Source organism: Colias philodice, chromosome 10, assembly GCF_061535455.1.
Source record: "Colias philodice isolate Cphi_HAF_F1 chromosome 10, ilColPhil1 Martin Lab GWU primary, whole genome shotgun sequence".
Taxonomy (NCBI): Eukaryota; Metazoa; Arthropoda; class Insecta; order Lepidoptera; family Pieridae; genus Colias; species Colias philodice.
This window is the reverse complement of record NC_143095.1, coordinates 4,256,853-4,282,222: the sequence shown is the minus strand read 5'-3', so window position 1 is coordinate 4,282,222 and position 25,370 is coordinate 4,256,853. Positions and strand designations below refer to the sequence as shown.

Genomic DNA, 25,370 nt, shown 5'->3' with positions numbered 1-25,370 from the left:
AATAGAGTACCATCTAACATTTCAATATATGTACAAGTATTTCGAATTCTTGAAAGTGGGTAATCGAAAGACGAAGGTTATAATTAGGTACAGAGCTACAGCCAGCAAGTCGGTCAAAGACCGCTCCATCGAACGAGAGGTTAAAATCCAAGGACGCATGAGAACTTTACAATTTACGATTATAATTGGTCAATTTGAAAACCTTTCGAGAATAGCTTTGAGATCCTTGGATTAATGGTAAAATATGCATTGGGTTGCAAGAGAAACTGGTGGTGCTTCTTTCAATTAATACTCGATCTGTTTATATATTGTAAAGCTACACTGTGCTACATATTATTCTTATTCAAAAGGCTAATTTATTGAAATCTAGATCTAAAACATAGCTCATAAAATATCCTTTTGGAATTAGTGTAAGTTTTGTTTATCAGCACTCTTGTAATCGTCTTTAAAATTTTTAACTTCACAAGAAAATCATGAAACACAATTCATTTCTTTTGCAATGGCGAGATTAGAAGGTGCAATTATATCCGAGGTTACAAGAAGGTTTAAGATGAAGGCATTGCATGTAGATTAATATTAATAATTAAACTTACTGTATAACCTGTAATGAATAAAAATATATTATATCGTTATATTGAACCTGATAACATGCTTGAATTTATTACTTAACATCTGTTATCATACACAAACTTTATAACAAATCATTTCATTGAATGCGCTCGTTATAAACGTTGAAAAAGAACACTCATTGATTATTGAAAATTACTATCAAATATAATAATCTGATGTAGAGAATTCTAAACATATAATTCAAATATATTTAAATGAGAAACTGTAATCAAGTAAGATCGAGTCTCGCGTTACCTTCGTCCTAATTTAAAAACGCAATTCCATCGTCATGAGTGTTGCAGTATCTACTATTTGTGCATTGCTAAATATGCACTCGTTACGCTCTCAAAATCTGTAATACGCTTATACATTACTATATATTATTATATTCGTGTTTCGTTTTGTATTAACAAATATACGTTTAGCTACAATTAAATTTTGTGAGCGTTATATTTATTAGCGAATGCTTCTTCGATTCCACCTTAAATTTAACTACAGCTGTTGTCCAGTTTAATTACTCGTATCATCAAATAGTAGTTAATTGCGAGGTAGTTATAACAATTTCTAAATATGACTTAATCTTCAATATTTTTAATCAAAGAAACAAATTTCAAAGAGTCGTAGACGTTTCAATACACAGTAATTATCTACATGATTAAAATATTGTGATTAAGGTGTACAGTCAAACCATGATGCGTTCATTGTTTGCTGTCCAGAGACGATGAGAAGTGATTGCCCAATTATACTAGTCTAAACATTCGTACAAGGACACTTCGTAATCGGAGATCGTCTCAGATATATCTACTAAGTATGCATTAACTAGAATATCACAGTTCAAATATACGAAGACGCACATTAGGTACGTTTTTACCTATTGTGGCAAAGTTTATAACCTGTGTTATGGAATTTTAAAACTCTACTATATAAACAACAAGCGACCCGCCCCGGCTTCGCACGGGTGCAATGCTGATACTAAATACACTACAGAAAAACTGTGAACGTTGTATAAAAAACAGCGGCCCGCTCCGGCTTCGCAAGGGTATAAAATATATAGCCGGGCGGTCGGCCGGTACCGCCGCAAACGCTACGTCCCGCAATTTTTAAATCTGTAATATCTTCGAAAATATTCACTTAAATCATACGGTGTAAAGGGCCATATAGATCTATATTAAATGAACAATGTATTCAAGGTATTTAATTGGTTAAGGATTAATGCTGTATTGGTTAAAATCGCTTCGAAAATTAGGCATTATTTGCCGTAAAAAGTAAATGACAAAAAAAGTTATTGTGGGTTATCCATAAGAGATAGATATATACCATCGCGGACTTTTCTATAGACCTTTTCAAAGTGTATAATACTTAGTACATTATTTTGTTAAAACTCGTAGGGTTCAGCGTGCGTTTGCAATGTAATCGGAAAAAATGTAATTTTTTACGACATCACATTAGAAACCTCAAAAATAACAGTACTTCTCCACTATTTAATGGGTGTTATTATACATATAAACCTTCCTCTTGAATCACTCTATCTATTAAAAAAAACCGCATCAAAATCCGTTGCGTAGTTTCAAAGATTTAAGCGTACAAAGGGACATAGGGACATAGGGACACAGAAAGCGACTTTGTTTTATACTATGTAGTGATGCGAAAGCGAGAGTCCAAAATAAATTATAAAATAGATACCAACAAGAGGACGGGTTCTGTGTGTCACAATCTGGTACCCACGCCTATTTATGTGATAATCACGTCAATTTACGTAAGCTTTGAACATTATGGGTGATTTATTCCCAATTGCAAAAATTGAATATTAAATACAAAATTAACATTAAAATAGGTTAATTCTAATCAGAATAAGAAATCATAGGAAGCAGTTTACGTCTGTACAACGAAGCATTTTCATCTATGTATAAGTATTGTAATCACGTAAGTTGGAATCGAAGAAAATGTTGTAAGTCGAAAATAACATATGCTACGTCGTATGCGTTGTTGCAAACTCTTATACAATAATGTCGACTGAACAAATAGTTGTGTGTTCCGCATTTCTAGTGAGCTTCATTTACGCAGGACGTTACGTGCCACGCGATCCATTCGACCGATTCATTTTCCCAAATAATGGACAATAATGCCTGCGTTCATGACAGTTATAACACGTACTTATTACAGCACTGAAACTGACTATTGTGGGGAGCTTGAAACGTACACACTGGTATTGAAACTAGGCTCTCTATTCTGTATACTACGAAGTTTAACAATCTTGACATGTTTAATACTACACGACCGGTTTTGAAAATGTTTAGTTATTTAGAAATTGATGCGATATCATAAACGATTATGAATTTGGGTTAAAGTCCAATGTCATAAAGAACTTCGAGTTATCAATAAATTGAAATGTGAAGCTCGGAAAAAGTAAACACCAGTACGTTTGTGAACTCACTGCTGCTATACAATAACTTTTATCATTGCTGGCTAGATTTTGTTGACGATTAAAGTAATCCAGGTCAATGTTCGCGAAACGAACTAGAATAAAATAAGAAAGGCTATTAACTTCATACAGCGAGAGACGCGGACGCGATGGCGATGTTAACAAGTCGAGTCCGTTACCCAGTTTTGGAGTTATTAAAAATTCGACGAATAATTTCACAACTTTCACTAACAACATGAAATATTTACATTTAATATACATAATTTCCTCTAGAGAAAGGATGCTATATTTATATACATTGCGTTAGTAATAAGTTTAATTGATTTTTATCTGTATTGTTGTAACCTTGACGAAATTTTTAAAATAATAATGGTAAACTTTTTACACAGCTACCTAATTTCCTTGGTTAAAATATTTTGTTGTGTCACGGTTTTTGTTTTCCTAATCGACCAAATGAAAGTGAGCGAAGAGAATTAATTTATTAAAAAATAATATTACACAAAATTACGAATTTATAAATTAAATCCGTATTTGGAAACATTTAATAAAAAATATAAAACAGCAAAATTTCGCGATCTATTTTAGCTATCGTTTCTATTTACGTTTATTTCAAATCAATTATTCCCAAGTCGATAAACAAAGATTTCAATCGCTATTGAAGAGGCTAAATGAAATATTAATGTGAAAAATAATTGTTGTTTAGAAAGTCAGTATGACTGTAGAGATTTTACATTGCATGCTCGTACGTTTCGCGAGAAAGCACAACGCTACGTCGCCGCTTGCAGCATTTCTTACTTCGCGACTCTCCCCTTTATATCTCTCTACGCTTTGCAAAATCAACGTACTTGATAAATCATAATGCATCGTTAAAATTATCATCACAAACAATTCTCATAATTTTAATTGCACTTAATGCGAACTAAACCATAGAATTAAGGCCACCACTAATAACAGCGAAAATGAGTCATTTAAGGAAGGTTACATCAATAGTGTTACAGTATAGGTAAAATAATTAAGAGTAAATATTTAAAAGTCAACGACATGAATTTGTTTGCAAAAGTAAAAGCAAGGAGAAATCAAAATCGGCGGGCTTACTCGAAGCTGTATGTACTGAAACGAAATCCACTGTTTGCAGATTTCACTTCAGCTTTTCTCATACCAGTTACACCCAGCAATGTTATTTTTAGAAATATAAACAAACAGTATTTGTATAAAATTTATTACTTCATTCAATAATAATATTATGAAATAGATCAGCTGACTTATAGGTTAATGTCATGCTGTTATGTAAAAAGGATAATTGTCAAAATAAGAACATAAGATAATGTAAGATTTTTAGGTAGATATAGGGATGCTACCAATATTGAGCTTTATCGATTATAGAAACTCCTGTACCTATTATTCATTTTTTTATTAAATTCTGTATGTTTTTGATTAAATGTTATCTAACCTGACAAGTCTTTCCAAATATCCGCAATGGAGTTGGTCCGGGAGGTTTGAGTTTCACAAATACAGTCTGCCTTCGAACTTTATGTCCAAATTGACACATAAACTTATCTTGTACACGAGCACAGAGCCTACTCGAACTTAAACACGCCATAGCTACAACTGCAACGAAACGCTTGAGGACATGAACTACATAACATGCTATCACACAAGCATTCGGCCTTTTCCTCCCCTCTTCGACAGCTGATTGTCACTTGTCAAATTGTTTTTTTTTTTATTGTTTTTATTATTTAGTTTGACCACTGTAAGATTCTAGTCTTTTTGACATAACTACTACCACAGACTAATAATAATATACTACGTATACAATTCATTATTAAAGTGAAACTTTTATTACATCGTCTCAAACTTTTTGGTCTGTGTAGCGCATGTCGCGTGTATCGCGGCTGCCGAGTAGGTATACCTACTCGGCAGCCGCTACTACATTCATTATTAAAGTGAAACTTTTATTACATCGTCTCAAACTTTTTGGTCTGTGTAGCGCATGTCGCGTGTATCGCTCTGTGTAGCGCATGTCGCGTGTAGCGCGCGGCTGCCGAGTAGGTATACCTACTCGGCAGCCGACCATCACGCGACATGCGCTACACAAAGCAGTGTTCGGAACCGTTCGAATAGTTTCACTTTTACCGTGGATTCATAAAACCACACAACATTTTTTATTTTTTGCTTAAATTATGTATATTGATTAATTTATCTCTTATGAAATGTCGGTAAATTTATTTGAAATAATATATGGAATATTTTACTTCGTTCTGATAATATTTACTAATTTATGAAATTGTTATTTGTCATTATCTCCTTATGTATTATCTGTGGTTGACGTATGTCAATTTCGACATTACGAATGACAAAGTCAATGTTTAGATTCTGCCTTGAGCCTTCTGGGATTTTGATTTTTGGTCTGAGATTCGAAGCTATTGAGGTTAGTTCATAAATAATTAAAATATATTATAAAGTATTCACTATGATCCCGCGTGTGACTCAAAACATAATTCGAATGATTCGTATTGTGGAACAAAATGTGAAGAATATGTTGGGACATCCACCAAATGGTAAGTTATTATCTAGGTACATGAAAATCTATTTCTAATAATTTGAATGAAAAAGAATTTTGAACCGTAAACATTATTTACAGAGTTAGCGCTTGCTTATGTCCACGAAAATCCGGTCCAACGTCAAAGAAAGCAGTTTTCTTTGAAGGATATTGTTGGAGATGGATTCCTTCTGGCAGTACCGAAATTTCGAAGGACGGTGGAAAAGAGATGGAAAAGGAAATTCGGATCACCTGATTATATTTGGAAAATGCTTGTTCCTAAAACAAACATAATTGTGTGTCATGAATGTGGTCATAATCATGAGCGAGGTCGGCTATGTGGTAAGTTTCAAATCATATTAATCAACTAGAGGTTTTTTACCTACCTCTAAATCTTAAAATGATTGGCAATATATTTAAAAAAGAAGTTTACAATGAGTTTGTTATGTGCAGGTAACTGTTATAAGAAAATTGAAGCAGAAACTAAAGAAATCCAAGATGTTATAGTTGAAAAGTTGGGAAATAAGCCGATTGAAAATGATGTCATTGTTTTGTATGAGGGTGAAAACTTACCAGAACAGGTATGCTGTTTTATTTTTAGTATCAAGCCCATTCATTAATAAATTTCAAATAAAATAATATTTTCAGTTTAAATATCATTTATTTACCTTTGCTTACAGCCTAAGCAATTTTGGGAAGGAAGAAGAATTATTGAAATGAAGAAAGAAAGACCCAGTTTTTTCAGTAAAAATTTGTTGCAAAAAACTACACAACAACCTTCAGAGTCTACAGATGTGAAACCAACAGATTTAGCATAGATGTAGTTTGTAAATATAATAATTTGATGATAGAAATAGACTTATTATAAAATGATTAAAACACAGGTGAAAATAGTTAAAATTATTTTATTTAATGCCTTCATTTAATACAAATTACCTTAACTCATAAAATTAACCTTAAAATAATTGTATAAATTATTAAGAAAATATTAATAAATTAAAGTTTTATAATGATAATTCAATTCAAATATGAATGTTACTTCTTAAGCTTTAATACCTTAGCTACATTATTCACTTTGTTGTGAACATAACTGGAACATAATATGACAAAAAGGCAAGCAAGCCCTAAATCTATGTCTTTTAATAATTTGGAACTGGCTATATAAAATTTGCTGGTAATTTATCCTGACCTACATAAAATTACACTGATATCCTAACACACAGCATATTCAAGTTTTATTCAAGCAGAAGGCTTTCATACTTACCTATTTTAAGTAGAAGAAAATGGTGATGAAGCCTCAGGTGGAAATTGGAATGCTAGTACCTAGTATATAAAACAAAAATGATAACACAATATACATACATCTATGATTGAAGCCAATAAATTGCATCATTTTATCTTTTCCCATTTTCCTTATGTAAAATAACATACCATTGTTAACTTATACAATTAAGTATAAATAAAACATAAAAATTACATGTTGAAAAAAGGTGCATAAAACTAGCGTATAACTGTGTAAGCTAAGAATAAATTAAGAATGCAATTGTGACAAATATTCCCTACAAAATTATGAAATTTATAATAATATAAGTCTTTGTATTATGCCTTCAATGTTGTAATCATACATATAAATTAAAGTGTAAATCCAAATTAATCTAATGGTCCCCTTTATAAATTAAATTCATAACACTTTAAAATCATAGTTACCAATTTGATCTTCAAAAAGTAAGTGCATCAATTATTTAGCCATAATAATTTAAATGTTTAGCTTGTTATTTTAAATACAGCTATGAAATATTATCAAAAGAACTTGGGTTTTCGAAATTATCTAAAGAATCCATTTCAGTTTCACCAATAAAGTGACTTTCTACATGTGTTTGAAAGTCTGAGAAGTTAATTTCCTTTTTAAATGATTCACCACACATAGGACAAATTTTGTCATAGGCCTCTGTACTTTTGTCATTCTCTCCATCATCTTGGATACTTTTATTATCTGAACTTGTATTCAATTCAATGAAATTATCAAATAATATGGAATCCGTTTGAGTTGCAAAATTTACAAGACTGTTGCTTATTTCAGTTTCCTTGTCTTCCATTTTTATAGTCTTTCCTTTATTGTTTGAGCATGCAGAACATTTATAGCCATCTGAAATGTATAAAATTACTTATTAGTGTCTTACTTTACATTAGTTAGGTACAGGTAACATTAATTTTAATTCATTAGTTTAGATTCCAATACACAACTGCAATTCATCCTATTTGTTGCTATAAAAGGGCTTACTGCTAAACAAAACAACAAACACTTGCTTTGAATTTAATAGCTACATTTGTTTATTTACTGTTCTTTGCAGAAATAAACTTAAATGTAACAAGTTATTGTATAAAATATAATAACTTTATACTTAGAGTAATTTTGAACTCTAAATTTATACAAAGTACAGTAAATTCTTAGAGTACTACATACCACCAAATAAAGTTTCAATTCTAGATATAACTGTTTTTAAATCTTTTTCCTGCTGTGCAACTTCTTTCTTTATTGATTGGAATTTTTCAATTTGGGATTGTATTTCTTTTAATGAATCAGTATCAGGGTCTTCCAAATAAGTAAAACCTATAGAATCCACATTTAGAGCACTATCAGCTTCCAACTCTTGTAGCTGCGCCATTTGTTCATACTGTTCAACCAATTGTGATTTCTCTTGTATATAGCTATTTATCAATTTCAATGATATTTCTTCCAAGCTTGACTCTGAAAACTTTTCCTGATATTGTGTATTCACTTTTGGTGTACTGTGAATGTAAGTATTTGTACGAATTAAAGGTTGTTTGGTATGCTCTTTAACAGGTAATTTTTCAGGACCCTTTAATGAAGCAATTTTTCTCCACAAATTTTTATTTTCACATTGAACCAAGAACACATGATGCAAAAGTTGTGACTTCTGTTTGTTAAGTTCCGCTATCTTCTTCTGTAGTGTAACTTTTTCGTCGTCTTGCAATGGATTGTATGTTGAATTATCTGTTTTTGATATATCTAGTTTCAGTTTATTATTATCATTTTCTAACGCATTTATTCTTCGTTGCAGTAACAAACATCTATCACGCATCGCATGAAGAGCTAGCTCGTGGACACTAAAGTTGTTGTACTCTCCTTTTAATGTAGTCTGATACGTTGTATCGTTGTTAGAACTTACAATTGAAGATGAATCCATTTTTATTTTAATTATGGAAATAAAACAAAAGTGCGAATTCCTCAGTGTGAAGTAATTTTAATGCATATTTTTACTATATATTTTTCTTAACTTAACAGCAATGAAAACTAAATAATAAAAAATATTTACTGTTGCTTTTGTAATTAAAAATATCTGCAGTTTTATGACATTTACAAATGTCAAATATAGCTGTCAAAGGATTACTTTTTTATATTTATTTCATGACCGTGGTACTGAACTTCATAATGTTTTCTATCCACATTTCTATCATATTTTAATGAAATAATAAATGAATTAAATGATAATTAAATGAATTAAATAATTAATGCTAATGAATTTTAATCATATATTAAAATACTGAAACATCAGTCTGGTGGAATACGGATATAAGGATATAAAATTTAAGAAATTTAATAATGATTTTTGTCAGAAATGGCTAGCGAGAAGAATCTGCAACGGAAGTTCATACCATCATCGTAGCCCAGGTGGTTTGCTGCTTCACTGGCCGAATGCCCGGCCTGGACGGTGGAGCGAGGGCCTCTTGAAGCCCTGCTGCGAGAGGAAGAGCTGACTCTACAGGGTCTCGCCAAAATGATGGTCAGTGGGGACACTCATTGGAAGTCGGTCGTGGCCTTTTGCGAGGCTGTGATGAAGGCAAAGGAAGTTGCAGAGAGGGCCCGGGAGAATGACCCTTCGGCGGATCCTCTGCGCCAACGCAGACCCGGCAGACGCAGGCGCATTTATGCCCAGCATCAGCCTTAAAATACTTTTGGACGAACTAGCGCAGGGGGAGGTTTACGTAGAAACGAGCATATTGTAGCTATGCTCGCTGCAAGTAAACCGGGCCCCCCCTGTGACAGGAGGTGGATAGCCCGGCAATAGGGCGGCGTTATTCTAGGATACCGACGTCTATTGCCACCTTATGGGCGCGGGCGAGTCGCCAAGCTGCGGCATTCATCACGTAGGCGGCGTTAACCCCTGCCGCCGAAGGTGATCGGTGGCCACCGTTGGGTTTTAGTGGGTATGGCTTTTCGCGAGTCCCACATACCCCCTCACGCAGGAAAACTGCAGAGGGGGATGCGTAAATGCATTTCCCAACGTTAAAAAAAAAAAAAGGTGGTTTGCTGCTTGAGGGAAATCTCCAATGCAATGCACAAATATCGACTTCTCATACTATTAAAAAATAAAAAGACAGAATAAATACCTACATTTTACTCTTGGCAATAAACTTAAACAGCTAGGTTTATTGCTCTGAGTAAACAGCTGTTTTGTGACAGTTCTGTGATCTGTCAGCCGTCAAATGGACAGTGGTCTATCAATGTCAGACAGGAAGGCCTTGAAGTTTGAAGTCTGATTTCTGAAGAATAATATAATCGTAAAGTTTTTAAACTAGTTTTCGAGTTAGCGACCACCATTATAAATATAAACTGGAAACAAAATATTATACTTGTTACTCAATGGTTTAATTGGATAAAACAAATAAAATGACTTATACAATTTCCATTATAAAATTGGTTGCATTTCTGGTATGTATAATTTATACTTTGCTAATCATGAATAAAATATACGTAATTAAATTTGCAAATTACCTTTTTTCATTATAGGATTTGTTAGCGGTTGGCCTTATAGTTCCGTTAATACCTAATCATGTTCGGCAAATGGGAGGGAATCAATTATATATTGGCTTACTTGGTTCGATGTATTCAGGATTTCAGTTGGGATCGGGACCACTTATAGTAAGTGAACACTGTTGTATCGCAGAATATAAATATATATGGATATAAGGAAGGTTATGGCCATTCATGAATTTATTTTTTCAGGGCAGTTTAAGTGACTTGAAGGGGTGTCGAAATATATTAATTTACACTTTATTTATATGTTCCACAGCCTATGTGGCTTTGGGATTAACAACTTCTGTTATAGTCATAATCATCTTGAGAGCAATATTAGGTAAATATTTTAAAATGATTGATATTCTTTACTGTTTGATGCATGTATTTCTTAACGTTATGACATATTATTCCTAATCTATTTGCAAATTAGATACAATATAATTCAATGACCTTGTAGAACTACATTAATTGATTAAATGTTATAAATTAATTTTTTGTACTTGGTGCTAAAATTCAACTTAGAAAAATTTTATCTGTGTCTCTAAGTGTGAGAAAATGTGTTCAATATTAACATTATTTATAATATTACATTAGTATAGGTTATCAAAGGTAAACTATCAATACTTTTTATCAGCATTTGTTTTATATATAATAAAACTACAAGTCAAATAAAAAGTTTGATATTTATTTTATTATATTAAACACTATACATACAATTTTATGAGGATTTGTACTTTTTAATGTCTGAAAATAACTTTCAGGGCTATTCAAGCAAACACAATTATTAACAAAGGCTCTGGTTCCTGAATATGAAAAGGATGAAAAAAAACAATCTGTTATATTTGGGAAGATGGCCGCTATTTCTGGAATGGGGATGACTCTGGGCCCTGTTATTGGAGGACATATAGCGGAAGATTTTCCAGAAAATGGATTTTTCTATATATCTTTAATTGTTGCAACTGTGTTTATAGTGAATGCAGGTAAAATCTAATTCAGAGACAAACCCAATGAATGTACAAAATACATTACTTTAAATTCATATAAATGATGAAATAATTATTTGATATTAATTATCCTTACAGGTTGTGTTAATATGCTGCCCAAGACCAGCATCAAGATAAATAAGAATGCTGTTAAGAAAAATCCAGAACATAATTTTTTACAACTAATCTATTCTAATAGTAAACAATCTGTTGAAGAATTAGCCAAAGTTGAATGGTCACAATATTGGGATGTGTTTATGTTTAAGGCACTTTTGGGCTTTTCAATGGGTGTCTATTATTCAAATTATGCATTATATTTAAAATCACAGTATGACCTTACACCAAAACATGTGGGTTATGTAATATCCCTGCAAGGTATTATAGGTGCAGTTTCTAGCTTTTCCATGGGATATATAAATAGTTTTTATCCCACTGATAAGGACTTTAGTGCAAGAAATTACCATGTATTTTTACTCCTTTCAATTTCAATTTTAGGACTATGTTTGTCATATAACATATTTATTTACACTATATGGTTAGTTCCAATGTCTATTGGAAATGCTGTGGGTAGGTTAGTTACGTTGGAAATGATATTGAGGAAGAAGGATCAGGAACACAAAGGTACTTTGATAGGTGCGTCCAATAGTATTGCATCTTTATCAGGTGTGCTCTCACCAATGGTTTCTGGTTTGATCGGACACTATATGGGTGTCAAATATGTTATATATGCATCATTAGCATCCAATGTCTTAGCACTTGTTTTAAGTTATCGTTATAAAACAAGACACGAAAAAGTGGAATAACACTACTTACAAGTCACAAAGTACAAATTAAATGTTACAAACATTCCAATAATTTGTTTAATTTTAAAATGAAAAACATGGATTAAACTTCACATATATTTAATTAAATCTATGTTATATTAACAAATCTAGCACTAAAGGTAACCCGTAAATCAGTCCTCAAGGGATTGCATTTGCTTTTTTCTCATGTCCTTGATGAGCTGTTGGAAGGCTTCTCTGTCTTTTACATTCTCTGGTGGGAAGATTTGCCGTTTAGTATTCGTAACCCACTCTTCAAAATACGTAGGCTGATTAAAAAAGAAGAATAAAGCTACCGGGAAAGATGTATACATAGCCATTCTTGCTACTTCCAGTTTCCAGTTACCCATTTCGTGTTTGTGTTTGAAAGTATAATATAATAAATATGCTCAAGGTTCTTTCCTTGTTATATAAAGGTTATTAATTTATTCACGAAATAAAGATTTCACAATATTATCAGCTAGATCGTGCAAAAATAAATAATGACATTTGACACTTTTGCCCACAGTACTTTGCTTTTGACAGCTGAATCCCTCAGAACAAAGAATCCTACGTTATTCAGAGCTGAATCCTGATAGAATAGATTATAGAGCCATACATTCCACAGACTGCTAAATATGTCAAAAACAATAATTTGTCTAATTTTGTGAATTCGTCTAATTTTCATGAAAATTAGTAGCAGACTGTGATTTGACCGTTTTTATAAATAAGGACTATGGTTTTGGCAACTACCGGACTGGATTCCACATGATTTCTAAAAGTTCCTATCGAAGTTTTGACTATAATTTAGCATGGCAAATAACCGTGAATCATTGCACTAATTCATCGACCGCATACTGGGTGTCGCGTGGTGTCGCGTCTGCTCGTTTACTTTTTGAAAAATGTATTATAGCTTTTATATTATATGTATTATGTATAATGGTTCGTGTGGTTAATAGCCACGAACGTATTGTTTCTCACTCAATTCTGTATTATTTGTGGTTTCAAAACAATTTCCGGCTATATTGCGTGGTTTGACTATTACAATTAACATAGTACATAGCTGTTAGTTTACCTACTTTCGTAAAATAGGCTTTTTTTATTTTATTCCATTGTTTAAAAAAAGTCAATTGGCTACGTTCTTAATTTGTATGATAAATTGAACTAATTTCAAACGAAACGAACAATTAAAACTAATCGGAGTCAAATGTAGACATGTATTTCTATTATCTATAACAAATATTTAAATATGATTACTGGGTACATCTCACTATATAAAAATGAATCTCTAATCCCTATTTCCCTTGGTCACGGGCTCACGGCATCACGCGTTAACGACTGGACCGATAATTCGGCCTTTTGATGTGTTAGTATTCCTTATCGTCACGGGAAGGATCATAATAAAAGGACGGATAATAAAAGGACGCGACATTGAAGTTTTACTCTTCTTCAAAAATATATTTTTCGGTAGCCGCTAACAACAAAAAATAGGAATAAAATAAATATTTTATGGGGGCTGCCATACAACAAGCTCGAAACGAAAACTTCTTTGTGGATAAGTATTGATAAGGGCAACACGTAGACGCTTGAAATTTTCACATAATCTATACAATATTTTTCCTTAAAAAGTAAAAGAAGAATATATAAAACTGAGATTAGGTATAACCTGACGAGTCGCATACTTGTCGTAGGTCTCAGTTGCTACTTGCTAGTAACAGAATAACATAATATCCAATATCCAATAATCCAAATAATGCTATTGGTAGGTACCTATAGAAGAAAATATTTTATAAAGAGCGCAAGTTTACTTTATTAGGACTTATGTAATAACTCAATGAAATTATTTTCTCGTGTGTTTGCAATATAGTAAAGTGTCCACGAAATGACATTTTAGTATGATCCGATGCTTGAATTTTTTTCATAATACAAAGTTTAGTCCTAAAATAAGTAGGTACTGCGTATAAATAATTGTAGATATTTTTTTCATAATTATGACAATATTCTGCACCGTTATAAGTTAACACATAAAGATGTCCTTTTTATGCGGAAATAATTGATCACTGGTTATGCAAGGCTTAAAGTATCCATTTAATATGATATTTAGATACGCTTATAAATTGTCAGATTACTGTGGATATTCATTACTTTATTGAGTTGACTTTGAATTTTAAGCCCTGAAGTTAAATTAATGAGTATAAAATATAATTTAATCATTATATTCGCAGAAAGGAATAAATTTACCTACGTTAACATCCAGTACTTATTTCAAGTATTCAGTAATTATAAACGATCATTCCACGAGCTAATATTACCTACCATAAATACTAACTAAACTGAACAGATAATTAATTATTAATATAAAATAATAATATTATACTGAGAGTAATAATCCATTCCATTAGACTTTGTATTATAAATAATAGAACTACCTACTACAGGAATAAAATTATCGACAGTTATAAATTATTATAATATGTATTATGATTGTACTACAACCTACTGATTGTTGGCTGGCGCCTGGCATAGGTGATAGTGTAGTAAAATTGCTAAACTAAAATAATATTCGAAGCTGAAATATTCGTTTGCCGATACTTGAATTAAAAATCTCACATCGGCAGGAGCGGGTCTGTGATCATTGCGGATGATATTAGGTACCTGTCTAGTGTCTACTCTTGGATAGGATTGCAACCGTAATAACACGGAATGCTAGGGAATGCATTACGTTTGCATTACCTATCAAGCCGGGTATCCACTTAGGTTCGCCGTGGTTTGCGAACGCGCTCGCTCCGCAAACCAAACATTATGGATACGTCGTGATCGAGGAGCGCGACTGGAGCACGATCGGAGCACGGCGCGGGCGGAGCGCTCCGGAAGCGGTTTTTTGCGCGAACTCAAAGGGGAGCGCAGTTTGTTCGTGGACGCGAGCGTGTGTTTGTTAAGTTCGCGAACATGGAGTGGTCCGATGAAATGATGAATATATGCATTATTTCATTATTTCTTCTTCCCTTATTCATATTACCTTGCCAAAATTGAGGAGGTTGTTTGTATTCCATCACAATATAATGTTTCAAAAATATATAAGATGCACTTCCTACTAATTTTGGAGGCGGCATGTTTGCACCGACCGTCTGTGGTGTCCGGAGCGCGGAATTTAGCGCTCCGACAGGAGCACTGATGTTGCAGCCTAAGTGTGTACACTATACACGTTCACGTTCGCGGAGCACACATTGTTCGCAATCCACGGCGAACCTAAGTGGATACCCGGCTTCAGATGCCGTGCGGGCGGAACGTGCCGAGTGCTAATGTAGGACCGGCACGATTCCGATTTGTTATCAACGCCATTGAAACCCGTAAGCGCTTTTATGCTTTTTACATTAAAATTAAGTAGATGAGGCTAGCTCATGTCCGTACTGATTGAGACGTGAGATCATATTTTGGTGTTCAATGTGATATACGATAATTATACCTACATCTTACACCTGGGAATTTATTGTAGTGATTGTAACAGTTGGTGTAGGTATCAAGTACCAGAGAGCTTATTTTCAGTTCTCATTGTTGTTGTAGTAACTACACTGTACAAGACCAAATTGTGATCTTGTTATGATGTTAATATTATTAAACAAAGTCACATAATCTACCTACTCAGTTCAAAACGACATTGAAGCTTTTGTTATGTATATTCCTGTGGTATTTGACGCCACAGGGGTCGGTGTTAATACAAATTAGAACGATTTCAATTTGTAATAGGTACATATTGCATAATACTTTGGAAAACTGAATTATTCATGTTGCATTAAACAGACGGCTAAGATGAAAGATAAAACTTTATAATATTGGGAATAATAACAACTGTAACTAGTTGAGCTAAGGTGTAGACATTTATGTTGAAATAATTTGTTACAATTCTCGCTACGTATCTAAACAAGCTATCAATCAAGGCTGCTTTCTGAATCTGATAAATAATCTTAAATGAATTTATCGAATATTGACTGTTTTTTTACAAATTATCATTAAAATTAAATATTCATCGTTATGCAAAATCCTTGTGATATAATAATAATACTTATATTTTGTCATATACAGGGTGTCCCAAAAAGTAGTGATGAACGGAAGCTGGGAGGTAGAGGACCTAGAGAGCTATCCGAATCACCCCCATGTATGTTATGCGATTTTTCGTATTTTCGGAGTTATGACATTTTTTTCAATTTTTCATCTATCGCTGAGTACGATGAGATTTTTATTTATGGTGACGTGACTTATTGCGCTAGATGCTTGATTTTTTTTTGTGTGGTAAGCTGAAAGATAGGCCAATTCAGTATGGTAACATTTACTATCGTTAGATCTTCGAATGGAATAAAAAAAGAATTAAATGCCAAGAAAGATAAAATTACCCAGTATGTTCACAACTTCAAGGGCCCATAAAAAAATAAAATCACATAAAAAAAGTTTTCCATTTGGCTTTTAAAAACTCGCTCTATCTATCAGGTAGCTACCCTAAAAATTTCATTTTATTATTCAGAAGGCTTCAATCGAAAAATTGAAATCTAAATGTGGTAAGTGCAAAAATTTTATTAACATGATGATCATTAAAACCAAATTAAAACCCATAAATAGGTGTTTAATTACCAGAAATTTTTAAAATAACCCCGCTGTTGCTCAATGCAAGTGCGACATCACCGTAAAAAGTTGTCTTTTAAATGTCTGAATGCCCTTTTATCATTTTTAATGGTTTCTTCTGCTACTATGAATTTCCGGGTTATTTCGTCCAAATTGTAGCATTCTCTCAAGTAGCCGAGGTCTTTTTAGTATCCCCATTGAAACAAATCAATGGGGTTTAGGTCGAGGGACCGTGCAGGCCAGGCTTTAAGGCAGGCGTCACCAGCGCATGCGCAGGCTGCAACGACCAATCCATCTTTCAGGGTATCTTTGCCCTTTAGCCTGGCCTCGACGGTCCCCGGACATAAACCCTATTGATTTTTTTCCGTGGGGATACTACAAAGACGAGAGACTGCCACAATTTGAACGAAATAACCTGGAAATTCATAGTAGCAGAAGAAACCATTAAAAATGATAAAAGGGCATTCAGACATTTAAAAGACAACTTTTTACGGTGATGTCGCACTTGCACTGAGCAATAGCGGGGTCATTTTAAAAATTTCTTGTAATTAAACACCTTGTTATTGGTTTTAATTTGTTTTTATTAATCATCATGTTAATTCAATTTTTGCACTTACCTCATTTAGATTTCAATTTTTCGATTGAAGCCTTCTGAACAATAAAATGAAATTTTCAGGGTAGCTACCTGATAGATAGAGCAAGTTTTTAAAAGCCAAATGGAAAACTTTTTTTATGTGATTTTATTTTTTTACGGGCCCTTGAAGTGGAGAACATACTGGGTAATTTTTTTTTTTTTTTTTTTTTTTTTTTTTTTATTGTGTGATAGGGAAGCGCTTGACCACGATCTCGCCTGATGGTAAGCTGAGATGTGGCCTATGATGGAGCGCGCTTCCCTAGAAGGTACCCGTTCACTCTTCGCTTGAAGACCCCCATATTGTACTCGTCGGGGAACACATACTCAGGAAGCATGTTCCAGTCCCTCGCGGTTCGGATGAAGAATGTCGATCCGAACCGCTTTGTCCGGGTACATGGAACATCCACCATATGGCGATGCCTAGAGTCTGTGCGCCTCGACGATCGAAGGAAAAACGGGGATGGCGGAATTAAATCGTGCAATTCCGCAGCGCACTCACCAAAGTGTATCCGATAAAATACCGATAAACTTGCCACTCTGCGACGGTGGGCGAGGCTCTGGAGTTTTTTGCCTACTAGCTCATCGTCGTTTATTAGCCTCTTGGCACGCCTCTCTATCGCCTCAAGCGCCTCCAGCTGGTACTTGGCGGAACCGTCCCAGAGGTGAGAGCAGTACTCCATGCACGATCGGACTTGTGCTTGATAAAGGTTGAGCAGCTGTCCCGGGCTGAAATACTGTCTCACCTTCGCCAGAATTCCAAGCTTTTTTGAGGCTACTTGGGCTTTGGATTCTATATACGAACCAAAGTTCAGAGTAGGCGTCAGGGTAATGCCAAGAAGCTCGAGGTGGTTGGTTATCGGCACGGATACACCCTGGAAAGTCGGAGTCAGGTGGAATGGACTCCGTTTAGCGGAGAATAGACACGCCTGGGTCTTAGTCGCATTGAACTTGACCAGATTGGCATCGCCCCAATCGGAGACCGCCTGTAAGGACAAGTTCATGCGATCGACCATCGACTCTCGTAGAGACTGGATTTGTGCCGTACTGGTTCGCGCGCTGGATACATATCTCTCCACAACAGTGCTATCGTCTGCGTACCCATAGATACCGGGTTTCAGCAGATCGTTGATGTGTAGCAAGAAGAGTGTTGCGGAGAGAACTGATCCCTGAGGGACCCCGGCATTAATAGCCATTTGGTCGGACGAGCAGCCGTCGATGACTACCCGAAGCGACCGGTCTCTCAGAAAATCTGAGATCCAGGCGCAGAGACCAGCAGGCAGACCGTAGGATGGAAGCTTGCCAATAAGACTATCATGCCAGACCCTATCAAAGGCCTTCGAGATATCAAGGGAGACAGCAAGTGCTTCACCATGATTCTCGATGGCCTCGCTCCAGATGTAGGTGGCGTACGCTAGAAGATCCCCAGTGGACCGGTTTCGGCGGAACCCGTACTGACGGTCACTGAGGAGGTCATTCGCTTCTAGGTGAGCCAGGAGCCGGCTGTTCAGTACACGTTCCATAGTCTTACAGAGTATGGACGTGACTGAAATTGGCCTATAGTTGGAGGGGTCGGCACGACTGCCTTTTTTGGGCACGGGCTGCACGTTGGCAAGTTTCCAAGATTTCGGTACTATTCCAGTCGTCATCGAGAGACGAAAGAGGCGTGTCAGAACAGGAGCAAGTTCAGGCGCACAGGTTTTAAGTACTATGGCTGGAATTCCATCAGGGCCGCTGGCTTTATTCACGTCAAGATTCCGCAGCGTTTTAAGAACCTCAGTCTGACGGATGCGAATTTCGGGCATGTTCACCTCGCATCCAGGTAGACTGGGAGGTTTCGCATTTGCAGGATCAAGACGAGAATTTTCCGCGAAAAGAGAAGCAAAGAGGTTCGCTTTCTCTACGGCGGTGTGAGCCAGCGATCCATCCGGTTTCAGCAGTGGAGGAAGTGAGGGGCGGCAGAAATTCGATTCAACCGTCTTAGCCAGGGACCAAAACGCTTTGCTACCAGAGGGGTAAGAAGCCAGTTTGTTCCCTATTCGGCTGACATGGTCAAATCGAGCTTTCCGTAGAGCCTTTTTGCATTTTTATCTTTCTTGGCATTTTAATTCTTTTTTTTATTCCATTCAAAGATCTAACGATAGTAAATGTTACCATACTGAATTGGCCTATCTTTCAGCTTAGCACACAAAAAAAATCAAGCACCTTCCGCAATAATTGACGTCACCATGAGTGAAAATATCACCGTACTCGGCGATAGGTGAAAAATTGAAAAAAACGTCATAACTCCGAAAATACGAAAAATCGCATAACATACATGGGGGTGATTCGGATAGCCCTTTAGGTCCTCTACCTCCCAGCTTCCGTTCATCACTACTTTTTGGGACACCCTGTATATTATACTCGTAAGTAGGTACCTACATCTCCTATTTGTCCCCAAAAATGTTTTTTACACTGATAATAATACGAATTAACCATCTATATGTAGGTACCTACACCATAATCATCCCGGGGGCTGTGGGTATCTTTGGAAGATTTCCCCACTTTAAAAAAAAGGTACACCATAATCATAGATAATCTAATACCTTACATAATATTAAAATACCTAATTATAATCAACTCGTATACGTTTCTGAAACAGAGCTACTGTTACCTACAAAAATTTGTACCAGTAAGTCAAAGCCATTGGGAAGTTTTTATGTTAATAATATAAATATGAAACAAAAAGTTGCTTCTAATAATAAAAATAATCGATTTTAATCCTTGTGAGAATCAACAAGGAAGTTAGCTGTTATGGTGTAATTTTAGCCAAGAGCGAAGATCGTAACCGACCATAATACACTCTAATGCTTTTTACTTCTCCTTAGCGCATAGTGATTTAAAACCCGTTACATTGCCCTGTGCTACAAATAAAAATAATTTATTATTAAAGAGTAGGTAAATCTTTTCTAATCTGAAATCGTTTCCCAATTACAAATTGATGAATTAAAAAAGATGGTCTTTAAAAGCTATCAATATTATTATGATAGGTTTTTAATTTGCGTCTTGTAGGGCAAGCTTCTTTTGATATTCAAATTGGTGTTGGAATCGGATCCATCATCTCGGATTATAATGAGCCGTGGAATGACAAACTACCCGATTTCATCAACGCCCACAGGTTGTCACAGCAATAACTATGGGAACGTAATAATATTACCTACGTTCCGGCATAGAGTGAATAGTTTCGTAGTTTAAAATAATTTTAGATATGAAAGAGAAACGTGATAAATAAGGGTTTTATTCGATGTTTACAGCATAGCATACAAGATTTTTTATGGTGAGAATAAAGCTTAGGTACTATAGTAGTTATAAGTAAAATTATATTCTTTTAAGTAAGCATACGGTAGGAAATAACAAATGTGTTATTAAATATTTCAAGTAAAATTTTTCAAACATATTAAGTACCTAAAGGTACACAGAGAATAATAATTATAATTATAGACTTTGGTTTAAAAAAAAATCGGTAAGGTGCAAGTCGAACTCGCAACACAGGTCCCGTACAAAAAAAGCTAGAGAGCAACTGCAAAAAAATTGTCACTCATCCCATTTAGATCCTATTGGCTATTTCAAACGTATACTTTTATTATCTACTAGCTTTCCGCCCGCGTTTTTAAAGAAAAACCTATCCTATGTATTAATCCAAGTTATCCAATAAACGTGTGCTAAATTTCATAGTAATCGGTTCAGTAGTATTTGCGTGAAAGAGTAACAAACGTACACACAAAAAACTCATGCTTTCAATTTCCATCCTCACAAACTTTCGCATTTATAATATTAGTAGGAGTTTAGTATATTATATTGCCCCTTTTACAGGGTTTCTCCCTATGAATCTTGCTTGTGCGTTAAGAAAACCTCAATATCAATAACCTCGATGCGCCCATGGTTGAGATGTTCCTAGCCATGTACACAAAACAAAGACAGAAGGCATACAGAAAAAATGTAGTTAAAAAAAAGACGTGTGGCACTCGGGGACTGCCATGCCGCGGTAAAGCTATTGCATTGCATGCCTTCAAGCCACACCTCCGTGCCCGTCGGAGTGGGGAGCGTGAGGTTATTTTCGTTAGGTACGGAATTTCTGGATTCGGTCCCCGCGCTCAAGGCCCGCGATAGAAGCTATGCAATAGCTTAAAAAACTAAAAACGGCGCCTATTTTTTTATAATATGTAACTATTTATGTGTTTATTTTGTTGAATAATATGACTATATTATCTGCTATTAAGATTATCGTTTATAAACTTAGAATATTTAAACTACTGTAATATTATAAACTTTATTGTTATAAATTTATAAAGAATAGAATTATAGATTATCTCTTATTTAACAGCTACCTATTATAACAAGCTGTCCCGAAAGACGTCCATATGAACCTTGTATAAAAACAAAAACGTTAAAATAAAATTAGCCGAATTGGTCGAGACGTCCTCGAGCTTTGCACTTATAAATACTGTAATACATTTGGCGATTCATTTTTATTACTATATAGTAAATAAAGGAAGATGAGAAGTGTACATACAAAGTTTTAATAATTAAAACTGTGCCTTTAAAATGGGTCAATATCGAGTCTAAAGGAGTCAGTTACAAAATTATAAACGTACTGTAGGGGAGCTAATTCAAGCGTGATTTTTCTTTTTAAGATTTAAGTCTGGTTTCAAGCGTGATAAAACGTATTCGTAGCATTATTTATTTTTAGTTAAAGAGACATAGTTAAATTTTTGTAGGTAAGTACATAAAAGTATTTTTTATTAATCCAAAAACTAATAAATCTCTCAGAATAGAGCAGAATAGTATCAATGACGATTTTACTACATTATTATATTTGTAACCTTAGAGTATATATAGTATATAGAGTGCGAACAACCAAGTGGGAACAGTAGGCACAGGTGGGAACAACACGACGTTCCCGCCGCGCGCGCTCGTAGTCGTGGTTGAGTGCTGACGAAGTGCGTTGCTCTGGAATTTTATTCATATTTACGAATAAACATGGTGAAATATGCAGTTCTCTCTTGCAAAAATGATACTATAAAATACACAAAATTGAAATCCATTATCACATTTCATCAGTAAGTCGATTGTTATACTTATTTTTATGAAAATAAATCTAGCATCGCGGGGGTGAAGGGAAAGTGGGAGGGGACCCGCGCAGGCTCGCTCGCGCAACTCACGTGATCGTAGTGATGTGACTTGACTAACGCTGTACTCGATAGTTTACTAGAAGAACTATATTTTAACTTATTATTTATTTTACTTTAAAATTAAAACTCTTCTAGAAATGTATTATAAATAATTTTGTGGTGTGTTTGGTATGATACAATTTCTAATATTATGAATGCGAATGTATTATAGTGTAAATGAAAAGTATGTAATGTTACGATATATGGACCGCTAAATTGATTTTGAAGATTTTGGTAGGTATAGAATGGATAAAATTAAATAAAAAAATATTAATATCTATTATTTATTATTTATTTCATTTTAAATTATTAATTATTTCTTATTTTAAAATATTATTATTATTGTTCTATTTATTATTGAAAAAATAGCACTAAACCCGATCTTTTATTTTATTAATTTTAATATTTATGAAGTGCATACGTTTTTCTGATATTCCAATTAAACATATTTTTTTAAAGTATTATAATTAATACAAAAAAATATTCAAATGGAATAAACACACTTTATTCACTTGGTAAACAAATTTAAAATTACATATTTATACTTCATTCATACATTTCTCCTTTAATAACATATTGAACATAAAATTTACAAATGATACATATTTATTTACATAACTTATCGATAGCTCATCACGCAATTGATATCTATCCATCCCTATTTGTCACACACACATCTATATAGTATCTATAGCTCATCTGCCTACGATGTGCACAAAGCAATTTGTGCAATACACGCGCTCTATACTATATCTATACTCTAAGTTTGTAACCTTTATGTAACACACATAATTTTTATTTCATAAAACCGGATAATTTTATATTCTGTGTTTCTCTTGTTTCTTGTTTTGCGTTGTAAAAAAAAAGATGGCGCTAAATATTATTTCTATTTACTGTCAATGTCATTTGATGACAGTTTTGGTTTTGGTCTTTGGATGCTTTGGAATTGGCCCCAAAATCCAAATACAAAAATATAAGGATAATAAAATATGAAACGCAGACAAATATAATATGTTAATTGTCAGCTTTAAGTCAATGCTATATTGATATTTTAAATTTAAAGAATGTGTCCTCTTAACCAAACCACTATTGACGATATTGTTATAGAGTGTTTGGAAACATATAGAAAATTACCAAAAACAGGAAAACCAGTGGAAAATGAATGGACTGTGCTGTCGTGTGTGATTCAATATGATAGAAACAGAAACGACTATAAAGTTGTAGCTTTAGGAACAGGATCAAAATGTATCGGGGCAAGCAAAATGTCTCCAAATGGTAATTTATTAAACGATAGCCATGCAGAAATAGTTGCTAGACGTGGATTTTTGCTGTATCTTTATGATAATATTGAGCATTGTTTACAAAATAAAGGTTCTATTTTTGTTATAAAAGATTCACTATGTAAACTGAAATCAAATATTAATTTTGTTTTCTATTCATCGCAGTTACCTTGTGGTGATGCATCCATTATTCCAAAGGAGGAAACATTGGATGATCAAGTGGGAGATATAGTGTGTTTGATCAAAAGGTCAGCCGATCGTGATAAAGATGATGACTATAATTGTAAAAAGACCAAAATTGACGACATACACAGAACAGGTGCAAAATGTTTAGAAAATTCAGAACAGGATCCAAAATTACCAGGAAAGGAGTATCATCTCTTAGGCCAAGTGCGAATTAAGCCCGGCAGAGGAGATAGAACTCTTTCTGTTTCATGTAGTGACAAAATAGCTCGCTGGATACACACAGGTATTCAAGGAAGTCTTATTGACATGTTTTTATTGGAGCCAATATATATTAAACATTTTATATTTGGTGCTAAAGTTCCATATTGTGAAGAAAGTTTGAAAAGAGCATTTTTCACTAGAAATATGACCGATGTTGCAAAGCTTAATTCTGTTCCATGTGTTTATCAAAGTACTGTTCCATTTCCTCATATTAGATCAGAAGAAGCCAAAAAACCTGCACCAAGCAGTATTATTTGGATAAACAATGGGTGTGTATCTTAATAATTAAATATCAAAATTCTTATTAGATTCAGTTATGTTAATTTTTTGTAATACATAATTAATAATCACTACATAGTATTAAATAAAGTTCCTTCACACTGTTTGTCTGTCCCTATCTATGTAAAGGCTTAGATCTTTCAACTACACTACTGATATTTTATAATTTTATCTTTATATAATAATGCTTTTGTTTTGTTTTAGAATCTTTGAAGTGGCTGTGCAAGGAAAGAAATTAGGGGTTACAAAGAAAAAGGAAAATGAACCTGGCAACTATTTGAGTATTTGTAAATATAATTTATTCAAAAAATTTCAAGATATTTTAAATAAAAATGAGCAATGGAAACAAAGAGTTTGTGGGAGTGACCAATTAGAAAACATACAATATAATGAAATGAAAAGGAAATCCAAAAGGTATATCTATCGTTGGAATGAGGTGAAAGAATCATTCTTTAAAATATGGACCAGAAAGCCAGATATATTCACATTTAAGGTGATGAGTTGAATTGTTTTTACTAAAATTAATAAATTATTTATTTTAGTTTTGATTTTATTTATAAATTTTAATGACACAAGAGTAAATTGCTATAATATGTTATAAGTAGGAGTATTAGAATTTGAAGTTTAAAAACACTAAATAGCTAAAAGCAATAATATGTAAGTAGAAGTTTTGGGATATATACAACAACACTTGGACATATTTCAATATTTCCTGGTATTTTTTTTATTTT

The 25,370-nt window shown here is 33.9% G+C and overlaps 7 protein-coding genes across 8 annotated transcripts in view; 4 read left to right on the top strand and 3 right to left on the bottom strand.

Annotated features, from left to right (window-relative positions):
* The window catches only part of qless (decaprenyl diphosphate synthase subunit 1 qless), an 89,357-nt gene extending 84,671 nt beyond the window's left edge, over positions 1–4,686 (bottom strand). For both annotated transcript variants that reach the window (XM_089699954.1, XM_089699953.1), the window contains exon 1: positions 4,482–4,686. In XM_089699954.1, the coding sequence (XP_089556080.1) occupies positions 4,482–4,631 (150 nt within the window). In that variant the 5' untranslated portion in view covers positions 4,632–4,686. The remainder of the gene's footprint in view (positions 1–4,481) is intronic.
* LOC149485123 (putative carbonic anhydrase 3) overlaps positions 1–25,370 on the top strand; it is a 404,335-nt gene that overhangs the window by 82,563 nt on the left and 296,402 nt on the right. The gene's annotated exons all lie outside the window — the stretch shown is intronic.
* mRpL32 (mitochondrial ribosomal protein L32) lies at positions 5,403–6,470 on the top strand. Its single transcript, XM_089699882.1, has 4 exons — positions 5,403–5,589; positions 5,673–5,912; positions 6,024–6,151; positions 6,251–6,470. The coding sequence occupies exons 1-4, from the start codon at positions 5,502–5,504 to the stop codon at positions 6,386–6,388; spliced, it is 594 nt and encodes a 197-aa protein (XP_089556008.1). The 5' UTR covers positions 5,403–5,501; the 3' UTR covers positions 6,389–6,470.
* Positions 7,261–8,961, bottom strand: spn-F (C2H2-type zinc binding domain-containing protein spindle-F). Its single transcript, XM_089699881.1, has 2 exons — positions 8,035–8,961; positions 7,261–7,716 (listed from the first exon to the last, which is right to left on the bottom strand). The coding sequence occupies exons 1-2, from the start codon at positions 8,777–8,779 to the stop codon at positions 7,358–7,360; spliced, it is 1,104 nt and encodes a 367-aa protein (XP_089556007.1). The 5' UTR covers positions 8,780–8,961; the 3' UTR covers positions 7,261–7,357.
* On the top strand, positions 10,096–12,230 carry LOC149485136 (solute carrier family 67 member A2-like). Its single transcript, XM_089699878.1, has 5 exons — positions 10,096–10,305; positions 10,384–10,515; positions 10,600–10,729; positions 11,154–11,372; positions 11,475–12,230. The coding sequence occupies exons 1-5, from the start codon at positions 10,264–10,266 to the stop codon at positions 12,176–12,178; spliced, it is 1,227 nt and encodes a 408-aa protein (XP_089556004.1). The 5' UTR covers positions 10,096–10,263; the 3' UTR covers positions 12,179–12,230.
* LOC149485135 (protein PET100 homolog, mitochondrial) lies at positions 12,263–12,709 on the bottom strand. Its single transcript, XM_089699880.1, has one exon. The coding sequence runs from the start codon at positions 12,544–12,546 to the stop codon at positions 12,331–12,333; it is 216 nt and encodes a 71-aa protein (XP_089556006.1). The 5' UTR covers positions 12,547–12,709; the 3' UTR covers positions 12,263–12,330.
* On the top strand, positions 23,603–25,011 carry Adat1 (Adenosine deaminase, tRNA-specific 1). Its single transcript, XM_089699876.1, has 2 exons — positions 23,603–24,382; positions 24,844–25,011. The coding sequence occupies exons 1-2, from the start codon at positions 23,698–23,700 to the stop codon at positions 24,876–24,878; spliced, it is 720 nt and encodes a 239-aa protein (XP_089556002.1). The 5' UTR covers positions 23,603–23,697; the 3' UTR covers positions 24,879–25,011.

Excerpts from the sequence above, each read along its gene's own strand:
- Adat1 (XM_089699876.1), top strand. The coding sequence starts at position 23,698 with ATGTGTCCTCTTAACCAAACCACTATTGACGATATTGTTATAGAGTGT. Across the intron at positions 24,383-24,843 it reads AGCTCGCTGGATACACACAG|AATCTTTGAAGTGGCTGTGC; the intron begins GTATTCAAGGAA and ends GTTTTGTTTTAG.
- spn-F (XM_089699881.1), bottom strand. The coding sequence starts at position 8,779 with ATGGATTCATCTTCAATTGTAAGTTCTAACAACGATACAACGTATCAG. Across the intron at positions 7,717-8,034 it reads AATTGAAACTTTATTTGGTG|ATGGCTATAAATGTTCTGCA; the intron begins GTATGTAGTACT and ends TATACATTTCAG.
- mRpL32 (XM_089699882.1), top strand. The coding sequence starts at position 5,502 with ATGATCCCGCGTGTGACTCAAAACATAATTCGAATGATTCGTATTGTG. Across the intron at positions 5,913-6,023 it reads TGAGCGAGGTCGGCTATGTG|GTAACTGTTATAAGAAAATT; the intron begins GTAAGTTTCAAA and ends TGTTATGTGCAG. Across the intron at positions 6,152-6,250 it reads GTGAAAACTTACCAGAACAG|CCTAAGCAATTTTGGGAAGG; the intron begins GTATGCTGTTTT and ends CTTTGCTTACAG.
- LOC149485136 (XM_089699878.1), top strand. The coding sequence starts at position 10,264 with ATGACTTATACAATTTCCATTATAAAATTGGTTGCATTTCTG. Across the intron at positions 10,306-10,383 it reads TAAAATTGGTTGCATTTCTG|GATTTGTTAGCGGTTGGCCT; the intron begins GTATGTATAATT and ends TTTTCATTATAG. Across the intron at positions 10,730-11,153 it reads CATCTTGAGAGCAATATTAG|GGCTATTCAAGCAAACACAA; the intron begins GTAAATATTTTA and ends AATAACTTTCAG.
- LOC149485135 (XM_089699880.1), bottom strand. The coding sequence starts at position 12,546 with ATGGGTAACTGGAAACTGGAAGTAGCAAGAATGGCTATGTATACATCT.